General features: G+C 31.3%; 1 protein-coding gene across 1 annotated transcript; it reads right to left on the bottom strand.

The window, feature by feature from the left end:
* Positions 1–1,167: 1,167 nt before the first annotated feature.
* Positions 1,168–2,573, bottom strand: LOC105626659. The gene is made up of 3 exons (XM_012207953.1): positions 2,315–2,573; positions 1,735–1,912; positions 1,168–1,651 (listed from the first exon to the last, which is right to left on the bottom strand). Exons 1-3 carry the CDS (start codon positions 2,571–2,573, stop codon positions 1,168–1,170), a joined length of 921 nt encoding a protein of 306 aa, XP_012063343.1.
* Between the last annotated feature and the right edge of the window lie 8,999 nt (positions 2,574–11,572).

Below are 11,572 nucleotides of genomic sequence, written 5' to 3'. Positions count from 1 at the left end.
GATGAGAAATCAATTCATAGCCCAATTCGTAGTTTTGTCATTGCAATGGTCGACTTGTGGGACGGCGCGTTGTCTTGATGGAAGAGCATTTTTTTGCGCGCCAATCTCGCTTCAAATGACTACTAAACGTGAACTATGCGTCCTTTCTGGCTGAATTTTGGCCTGAAGGGGTTCGAAGAGTGGATCTTTCGAGATGTCGCGTCATCAAATGGATTGTAGCGCCATTTCATGGAAATTTATCAAATTTATCAAACGACCCATGTACAAAAATATTATATTTGCAGATTAATATTAGAATATATATAATATTATAGAATTCTTTTATCCTTGTTATTTATTAAATATTAAAGAACAAAATCACTCGAGGCATAACTTGTTAATGGTCATGTTTACTCTTTTCTATACCTGCGCGTAGGTTACTATCAAACGAGCATACTTTTGTCTTTATATCATGATAGTATATAAAGATATGTCGATGTATTGGAAAAACAGCGACCTTTGGTGACTTCATCGGAGTTCGAGCTTCGCTTTAGGGCGCTGTCCCATTAAGCACGGATCAAAATGACGGATCGGATTTCTCATTCGAATTAAGCATTCCTTTCCAATTCCGTAACAGTTTTCTCTACCCATTCCATTCAGTAAAAACGGAACGGAATGTTGCGTCGATCGTAGATAAATGTGGTTGATTTATTCGATATTTTGTTATTTTGGGCAGTTGAAGATTGAATAATATATATACAATTTGTGTATTTATCTTGCCGATAACATTGTTGTGAATTTTCTAAAATACTAAATTGTAACGGTGAAATATATTTCATAACCAGATTTCATTCCATTTTTACTGAATACGTAGAGAAAACTGTTATGGAAACTGGAACGGAATGGTTAATTCATGATTCCATAAATAAGAATCAATTGCTCGGTGAGTACACTACATTCCGAAACTCATCGAAAAAAAGTATTGCAATTTTTTAGTAACCGATTGTACAAAATAAAAAAATAACAGATGATATATCTTTACTTCAATAATTTTTTATCATATAAGAGTGCCGCTAATGCTACAGAATATTACAATAAAAAGTTTTATGATACTAGTTAGTCTCTTTTTAAATACAAACATAAATCACAATATTAAAAGCATACTTTTAAAAAATACAGTAATTGTCATTATTTTTTGGGTATTGGTGCAGTGAGGGCATCAATTATCATCTTTTTTCTTACTGTTTTTTCGGGTTCTGAAATATTTTCTAAATGTACGCGAATATAATTAGCAAACGACTGATCAATTGTTTTTATACTATCTGTAGTATTTTTTTTCGTACTTTTGAGAAAATTCAGAATTGTTTTACTGATATTCGTCAATGTATCATCAATACTTTTTGATTCTTCAATTTTGCGTCTTTTAAACCTTAAACCACTTATTTGTTTAGTACGGTTACTATCTCGATCGTATACTTGCTCAAGATTCTCCATGTCTCGAGACGTATCTTGACACATACTAATAATTCTTTTTTGAGGCACTTTGATAATATTTTGCTGTTCATACTCCGATTCGCTAATAGATTCATTATTATTATCTTCATGTGTTACTACTTCTGTATCTTTTATGGATTGAAGTGCGTTCCTATTTCGTTCAACATTGAAAAAAGTTCTAAAGAAATAACAAAATATTTCTCAATTAAAAGAATTCAATTAAAAAAAATTATTTTAATTTTATAATGTAATATCACTTACCTTCTCCTTTTAATAAAATTGTCAAGAAAAGATAGTTGAGTAAAAAATGGAAATGTTCTCCGTTTTGAACAAGTACTTCCACTTTTGGAATTATTTCTAATATTTCTTTTTTCACGACTATATTGATCTCTTAAAGAAGTACATCTTGTTTGACAATATTTAGGTGTATATCGTTTACCTATGAAAAAAATAAAAATTGTAATAAATATAAATTTAGTTATTCGTAAAATTTAAACATACACTAATATATATCATATTATTTCATAGCAAAAAATGTCATAGTTACATCACAATAATTATGGTTACGTCATGGTGACGTGCGAATGTCCGCTTTATCATAATGTCACAGTAATGTTATGGTAATATGCGAATGTTTTTGTAACATGTGTTATTTAGTTATGACAATCTCAAAATGACATCATATAATATTTGCTTCCTGTTTATAGAGATATAATTGTGACGTGAATGTGACCCTTTGCTACTGAGCCCTGATAGCAAGCTGATGTCGAAATGACAACAAAATGAGCTTGTTACCAGGAGGATAACGTAGCTGTTATTATAATAATGCAAAAATATTAACCTAAGTTTCTTTGTTGCATAATAGTAGAAATTTCGAACCACGCATTTTCTTTTATCTGTTTATTCTGAAAATCTTTATGACTTTTATCATATAAATATCTTCGTTCCTTATATAATTGTATAAGAAAATCGTCACTCTCTTTTCCTTCAATAACATTTTCAGGTAAAGATTTTACACAATCAACATATGTAAATGAATTTAAAGTTGTGTAAGGATGATCTTCCATTTTACAATTAACTTCTAATATCACTGAAAACATGTAGAAAAAATATTTTTATTAAATAATTGTTTTTGCAATCAAAAAGAATATTTCTAATATTTCTAAATTTTTTAGTCGGTAGAAAAGCATTAAATAAGCTTATGGTGAAAATGTAAAATGAATTTGAAGTAACTCATTATTTTATTATACAACAAAATTATATTAATAAAAATTGCTATTAACAATATACAAATTATGTATTATATGTAAAATATATAATAAATAAAATTTGCTGCATATATAAAGACTTTATTTATTTATTCAATTAATGTAATGGAGACAAAAATGTCTAGTCATTTGAATTTGTAAATGCATATCGTAACATATTCAAGATTTTCAAAATTTTCAAGTATTTCTTTTTAAGATTGTATTTTGATATATACTGGCAGTACTAAAAATCTTTAAGTATAGGGTATTCCATTTTAATTTTCGCATCGAAATATCTCATAAAGTATAAGAGATGCGGGAAAATATTTCAGACAAAAATTATGAGAGGGATATAGGATAGTACCATTGGTTTGACTTTGATTATCAAAGTCAGGGCAAGGTTACTTCGAATTTTTTAACTGGAACTCCCATTATATATTCACGTAGCTCGAGAGCGTTTCAAAAACACTATAATGATATTTTTTCATTAAATATAATAATATTATAGGATATTCGTACATGTATTTATCTCGTAACGACTTTGCGAGATGGGACGACTATTGCGGTTCATATCGATTTTTTAAAATAGAACCCTATTTTTTATTGCATATTCTTATAGCACACCTCGAGAGCTTTCCAAAACACTATAATTAAGTTCATTTTCATCAAGTACTTTTTGAGTTATTTGAAGGTTACAATACCTCCGACATTAGTATTATCTAAGACATCCAAATGATGATCATAATCTTCTAAATGTTGTATGGAGTCATAACGTTGACAACATTTGTCAAAATGAAAACTTTTAGAGGTATTTTAGAGATTGTTTCTTTTATTTTCATTTTTAGTGTAAAATCAAGGTAATGGTTTCTATCAACAAATTTTAATAAGTAAATCGGGTGCACATTATCGAATGGAAATACCTATTTTAAATTCTCGGTTTCGAACGGAAATGCTATTAAAATCGGCTATCAAAATCGGAAATTGATTTTTTTCAATAGAACATGGTATTTTTTATTTTTTATTTTTTATTGCAGATTTAAAGGTACACGAAAAAACAAATGAAATTTTTATACCAAGCATTTTTTCGAAAAATGTCAGGTATAATCTTTAAATAACTTTTGAAATTACTTTTAGCTGAAAAAATACCAGGTGTAAGCTTAAATCCGCTGTTTTTTAGTCAGAAAAACACTATTTTTTTTTTCTAGGAAACAAAAACAAATTTATTCAAAGTACTTGCCCTCGCTAACTATACATTTTTCCCATCTTTCGGGCAATTTGTGTATACCATGCCAAAAAAATTCCTCATATTTCGAGGCAAACCACTCATCAAGCCATTTTCGGACGTCTTCGTAAGAATCAAAGTGCCGCTCAGCGAGCGCGTGGCCCATCGACGAAAAGGTGATACACGAACAGATGATAGTCAGAAGATGCCAGGTCTGGTGAGTAAGCGGGATGGGGTAGCACTTCCCAGTTGAAAATCTCCAAATAGTTTTGGACCATTGTTGACGTGCGATGGTGCGTTGTCGTGGAAGAAAATCAGCTTGTCATGTCTTTTCCGATAATGCAGCCTTTTTTCACGCAGAGCACGATATGCAATTTGATCAGTTGTTGGTGGTAGCGATGAGCATTAACAGTTTCACCAGGTTTTAACAGCTCGTACATGACAACCTCCTGATCCCACCAAACGCACACCGTCTTCCGTCCGAAGCGATTTGGTCTTGAGGAAGATGTTGATGGTTGGGCAGGATCAACCCAAGATTTCTTGCGTTTAGGAATGAAAACAGATCCACTTTTCATCGCCTGTCACAATCCGATGCAGGAACGATTTTCTTTTTTGTCTGGCAAGCAGAATTTGGCATGTGTTTTGGCGTCGCTCCATCTGCCTATCGTTCAGTGAGGCCCATTTTCCGATCTTTTGAATCTTTCCCATGGCATGTAACCGCATGGAAATGGCTGCTTGAGAAACACCTAATTGCTCGGCAAGCATTTTTAGCGATTGGATATCGTCCTCGTCCAAAAGAGCCTGCAATTGACAGTCTCAACCTTCCTGGGCCGATTTTTACGCTTCTTGTCTCAGGTCAAAATTGTCGTCATTGAACCGGCGAAACTAATCTCTGCACGTTGTTTCCGATAAAGCATTGTCGTCATAGGCCTCCACAAGCATTCGATGTGATTCGGCAGCCGATTTCTTCAAATTGAAACAGAAAAGCAAAGCTTCTCGCATATGCTTTTTTTTTAGCAAAAAACTAGACATGATTACGAAAGAAAAAATGTATGTTGTTGTATGAAATTGCTGATGATGTGCACTGATTAATGTTGACAGATGTTAAACACATAAAAAAGTGTGTTGTGTGTCCAGGGTAGCTTGTACGCTCACTAATGCCATCTATGAGCAAACAGCAGATTTAAGCTTATACATCTTACTTAAAGAAAATATAAAAATAATTCTAAAAAGACATCTAAATTGTTTTGTAATTTTATACAATAATAATTAATATTTATAATCATGACTCTATAATTTTAAAATTTATATAATTTACATCATCAATAAAACATTTTTGAAAAAATAAAGCATATAGGGAGAGTTTTCCTAACGCCGCTATACCTAATACTGAACATTAACTATATCTGCGACAGTTGAATTGCTATTGAGTTGTTATTCTGCACAATTCATAGAGGGAATAAAAACAAACAGCGATTAGGTTCCTACGCGTTTCGCTCGCATGTGCATAGTTAAGGAGATCGATTGATTGTTGCATTTGACGGGAAATGACTATTATATCATATAAATTATAAATCATTATATTTATCAATTTGCGTAGTCAAAGGATGTATGAATTGAATTATATCTTCCGATAAGTATTTTTTAAAGTATTTTGTATATAGTGCACTGGTTTTCACAAGAAAAAATTTTTTAAATGGATTTACTGTCTCCTGATTCTGGACAGAACGTTTTTTTCTATTGACAATATAAATCTCAATCTTATGTGTTTCCATTTGTATTAGTACTTATTATTTTAATTTCAATAGTTAAAAGATACAACTGCAACATATAATAGTAAAAAAAAAGCATGGAATGAAAATAATTTGAAAACACTTCTGAAAAATTCTGACAAAAAAATGAGTCTAAGAAAAGCATCTTCAAGATATGGCATTGCAAGAAGCACTTTGTTTGAGTAAAATATATAAAATCGGATCAAGAAATTACTTTGCAGTCTAAACTGGGTAAATTTACCAAAACTTTTCTTCCAGATTCTGAAAGACAATTAATCATGTCAAAGATTTGACTAATTATTATTGCTTGAAAAAGGAACTTGTAAAACTAGCTTATGATTTAGCAGTAAAATTAAAGCTTCCTCATCGTTTCAAGAAAGTTTTCACAGAAAAAAGAATGGCGGGCAAACATTTTTATTATGATTTTATGGCCAAACACACTGATCTTTCGCTAAGAACATCTGAGTCTACAAGCTTAATACGAGCTGTCAGTTTTAATAAATCGCAAGTTCAAATTTTTTTTTATAATCTTCAAAAACTCATAAAATAGTATAATTTCTCTGCTTCTATACAATTATGACGAAACGGGAGTCAGCGTGCAGAAAGTCTTGATCGCGAAATCGGTACGTCAAATTAGAAAACGTTGGTTAAAAGCAATATTACCGTCCTCTTTTGCATAAGTACCAATGATTATTTTATATCTTCTCCGTTTTTATTTTCCCGAGATAAAAAATGAATCAATGTCTGATGATAAATGCTCTTGCAGAGAATGAAGATGTTGCTCAACCAAAAGATTGAATGAATAGCAAGTTTTTCCTACAATGGTTGCAGCATTTTATAAAATTTGCCTATCCAAAGAAACTCCCGTGCTCCTCCTTCTAGACGGCCATAATAGCCATAATAGATAGCAATAATAAAACTGTGGATGTTATCAATTTTTGTAGAAATCATAATATTTATTTGATCATTATTTCTATCACACACAACTCACAAGCTCCAATCATTAGACAGAACATTTATGAAGCCTTTTAAAATTGTTTATTACGAACAATATGATATGTGGATGAGAATAAACGCAGGAGCTCGAATAACCGACTATAACACACAGGCTTTGTTGGAGAAGCATTCACTAAAATTGTTCGATTAGAAATAACATCTAATAATGTCTGGCTTTAAATACACTGAAATTTATCCTTTTGATCAGAAAACAAATTTTCATATATTGATTATTTAAGTTGTAATATGACAAATACGCGACTGGAAGAAATAAGGGATTAACAAGATTTGATTTCTATGATGCCTTAAACATCTAATATTCTTAAGGAAATAAATAAAAAGATACTAGAGACATAGGTACGTAGCTATTTACTATTTTCTGTTACTAATATTTACAAAAACATTCTTAAATTGTCCCCATTGTTAAAAGGAAGAGAATTGAAGCAAGGATAAGAAAATTTGAAAAAAATGCAATTCTCACTTCATCTCCCCATAAATTATTGATTAACGTGAAAGAGAATAACAATAGAATTAAAGAACAAAATAAAACTTAAATAAGTTTAAGAAGAGCATTAAAAGCAAAAGAAACAAATCAGGAGACTGCTGTGTAATTTGTTTTCATTGAAGAAGACTGGATTCAGTGTTCAAAATGTCAAAAATGGACACATGATGCTTATGCTAATATTCTAGAATGTTCTAAAGATTATATTTGTGATCACTGCAAATTATTATGAAACTGTTTTGAATTATTTTAGTAAGTTTTACTGTGTCTGGAATTAGGGGCCATTTAATATCTCAAAATTATATACTAAAATAATTTAACATTAATTTAAGTTAACTATTATAATAATGATAAAATGATATTATAATACTTAACTTAATAAAAGTTTTGCTACTTTATTTTTATTTTTAATGTTGTTAACTTAAAAATAATACAGAATAAAAGGAATAAAATATTATCTTTTTTTATTTATTTAAGAAAAATTTTAAATGTATGGGGGAACTCTCTCTACATGGGTGTTCATAGTTAATTCTAATCAAAGGGTCCGATATTTGGGCGATATTTATAGTTCATTCTTATTTCAAGACTATCTTAAGTAACATACAATAAATATACAAGATCAAAATTATAAGAATTTGCGCTGTACTTCGTGCATTTACAATTGATAAAAATATATAAATATAAAAGATGTTAAGTCACATAATAAAATTAATATATTGTCACTTCTATAAACTAAGAAGAGACGAATAACACATACATATTACGTGTACAACTTTGCTTCCGCCGTTTTCCTATAGATGGCTTTAGCGGTAAGTGGTGGTCGAAATAATAGATCATAGACATCATACAATAAACTTGGGCATCTGTCAACATAACCCCATAGAAACATTAGTCGATTGTGTCTGCATCATAAAGTTATTTTCGATTGAAAATGTCAGTTTACGAACCAAATTCTCGTCATTTGCGGGAGGTTTCAATTTTTTGCTTCAATATGAAGAAATCTGCGGCTCATCGAATGCTCTCAAATACTTATGGTGAGGCCGCTATTAGTGAAAGAACGTGTCGTGAGTGGTTTCAACGCTTCAAGAACGGTGATTTTGACGTCGAAGACCGGCATAGCGGTGGAAGAGAGAAGGTTTTCGAAGATGCAGAATTGGAGGCATTACTTGAGCAAGACTCATGTCAAAATCGAGAAGAATTGGCACGACCATTGGGAGTGACTCAACAAGCCATTTTAAAACGCCTCAAAGCCATGGAAATGATTCAGAAGCAAAGAAATTGGGTGCCGTACGAATTGAAGCCGAGAGATGTTGAACGGCATTTGTTTGCTTGAACAGCTGCTTGAAAGGCAAAGACGGAAGGGATTTCTGCATCGCATTGTGACTGGGGACGAAAAATGGGTTCATTACGATAATCCCAAGCGCAGAAAATCATGGGGAGTTCTCCCATGCATCCACGTCGACGGCCAAATATTCACGACCGAATATTCACGGCTCCAATGCTCTGTATTTGGTGGAACCAGCTCGGCGTAGTGTTATGAACTGTTAAAACCGACTGAAACAATCACAAGCGATCGGTATCAAACGCAATTGATGCGTTTGAGCCGAGCATTGAAAGACAAACGACCGCAATACAACGAGAGACACGATAAAGTGATTTTGCAGCATGACAATGCTCGACCCCATGTTGCGAAAGTGATCAAGACATACTTGGAAACGTTGAAATGGGAAGTCCTATCCCACCCGCCGTATTCTCCAGACGTTGCTCCCTCTGACTATCACTTGTTTCGATCAATGGCACACGGCCTGGCTGACCAGCACTTCCGGTCTTATGAAGAAGTAAAAAATTGGATTCGTGGATAGTCTCAAAAGATGACCAGTTTTTTTGACGCGGGATTCGTACGCTACCCGAAAGATGGGAGAAAGTAGTGGCCAGCGATGGACAATACTTTGAATCATAAATGTATAACCAGTTTTTTACAATAAAATCTCGAATTTCGGAAAAAACGGCGGAAGCAAAGTTGTACACCTAATAAATTTTGGATATAGAGATGAACTGTAGAAAGCGTTTAATTTCTGAAATGGTGAATATCAAATGACAAAAAACGGCATCAATTTGAACACAGAATTACTTAACTAAGTGTATGTTATATAGATTTTTAATATGTTTTTGACATTATATATACTGGACTCGATCATATGTTAGATTGTCACCGTTTAGTTTAAATGTAACCAAGATTTGGAGTCTCTGGTCCTATTGCGTATTATACTTCGTAATATATCTTATCATGTTGCGTTGGAAGAATAGTTCATGTAGATATAATTTAAATAATCTCATCCGTTGACACTTCTCAGATTAATCGTTACGATTTTGTTTCATCCCGAATAAACTTAACGCAATAAACTAATTCTGTAGACCATCCAGCTTGCAAACTGGTTTGGGATGAAATCTCTCCGCCTGACAATTGGCATGAGAAAGTAAGCGAACAGTCATATTATTCCATCATCCAAGACTAGAATAATTTTTGTAACGCTGAAGAAGGGTAGAAGTTAGCCGAAACGTACGTGTTATTTGTCAGACGTACTTCCGAAAAGGTGAACGCTTCGATTTTTTTCTCGATTAATATTTTGATGCCCTAAATGATCGTGAAAATTACTGACAAGATCATTTTCAAAATCAAATATTAAAAAAAAAAGATTTTTTCAAATTTTTCACGCTTTTTGCGTAGAAAATCGTGCGCTCCTTCGCAGGAGGGGGAGAGGGGGGGGGGTGAGATGACTCTCACACTTTGCGTGAAAAGTCGAAACCCACGTATAACAGTATAATTATGGAAGTCGTGAGCTCCTTTGCAGAGGGGAGAGGAGCACGAAAAAATCTAATAGCTCTACTTGTGATTACATAAAAAATGTAAAAGTTTATATTGTAAAATGTAAAATGTTTAAGTTTATAAAAAATATAAAAGTTTATATTAACCGTAAAAATGACCTTATTGGCAATTTCTATGATATATATTTTATATATCTTTTTTACAATATCCATCTCGATCATGTGTGGTTTCGAAGATATTATGGACATGGCAAATCTTTTTTTCAGTATAATGTAGCTGTTGCAAGATTTATATCAATCTTGGAAACTAGCTTATTTTTTTCTTAATTCCACATTTAAAACTGATAATGTTAAAAAAGATATTTTAGAAGTTGTTGTGAATTTACAAGAAATTGGAAACGTAATTGGTTTCACTAGCGACATAGGTAGTAATTTTGTACAAATGTCGGAAAAATTAACGAACGACCATATTTTAAACAATATAATTTTTTGTTTTTTTGATTCACCACATATTTTAAAAGCCGTTCGCAATAATTTTGTTACATAGTATTGAAGTAGATTTAAAACAACAATAACCGGTTACACCTCAATTACGTGATTCGTATATACATTACAAATTTTGAAAGAATGAAAGTTAAAGACTTGCAAGTTAACTTGCAAGTCAAGTTTTAAGCCATACTGTATTTACTGTTTTAAGAACTTTTGTTTCATTAGATATGCTACCAGAAGATACATCAGTTACTGTTACATCAGTTACATTTATAGAAAATATAGACAATTTATTCAATATCTTCAATTTTTCAACAATTCTTTAATAACATTAAAAAAATATAAAGAAGGCTGATGAATTTCAAATTAAATTCTTACTATATATGAAGAAATATCTTTCAACATTAAAAGTTTATAGTAAATCTAGTAATGATATAACAAATAAAGTAAAAACCTTTAAATTATTAAATATAAATAGTTTAATTATGACCATATTTTATGCAAAAAATTATGTCAGAAATAAAATTTTTATTTATGAGACACTTCAATCAAGATACTTTTGAAAACTTTTTCGATAAAGTTAGATCATTAAATGGCAATGCGTTTAATCTAATATAATTCTATTTTACATTTAGAAAATTATTTTTTATACAGTATTATAACATAAATACTGGAAACTGTTTAGAAGATCGAGATCAAATATTAATTAATTTAAGCGAATTTAAATTATTTTCATTTATAATAAATCTGTTCAAATTTAAGAAACTGGAATGTTAGTTGATGATCATGATTCATAATTTAAATCAATCACAATTTAAATTAATAGAAGAAAGTACTTTTAGCTATATTTGTGGCTATCTTATTTGTAAGTTCTTCAAAAACATTCTTGCGATATTCGTACTGAATATGCTAAAAGTTATACTGAATAGATGCTAACACTATTTACTGTTTTCATAGAACTTACAATTCTACAGAAGAAAATCTGTTTGGTGACTTATCAATGCCAAATGTTGATAATGTTATATGATAATGTTGTATGTATGCT

This window comes from Atta cephalotes, assembly GCF_000143395.1.
Source record: "Atta cephalotes unplaced genomic scaffold scaffold00006, whole genome shotgun sequence".
Taxonomy (NCBI): domain Eukaryota; kingdom Metazoa; phylum Arthropoda; class Insecta; order Hymenoptera; family Formicidae; genus Atta; species Atta cephalotes.
The sequence above is the reverse complement of the archived record's forward strand: the minus strand, read 5'-3'. Positions and strand labels throughout refer to the sequence as shown.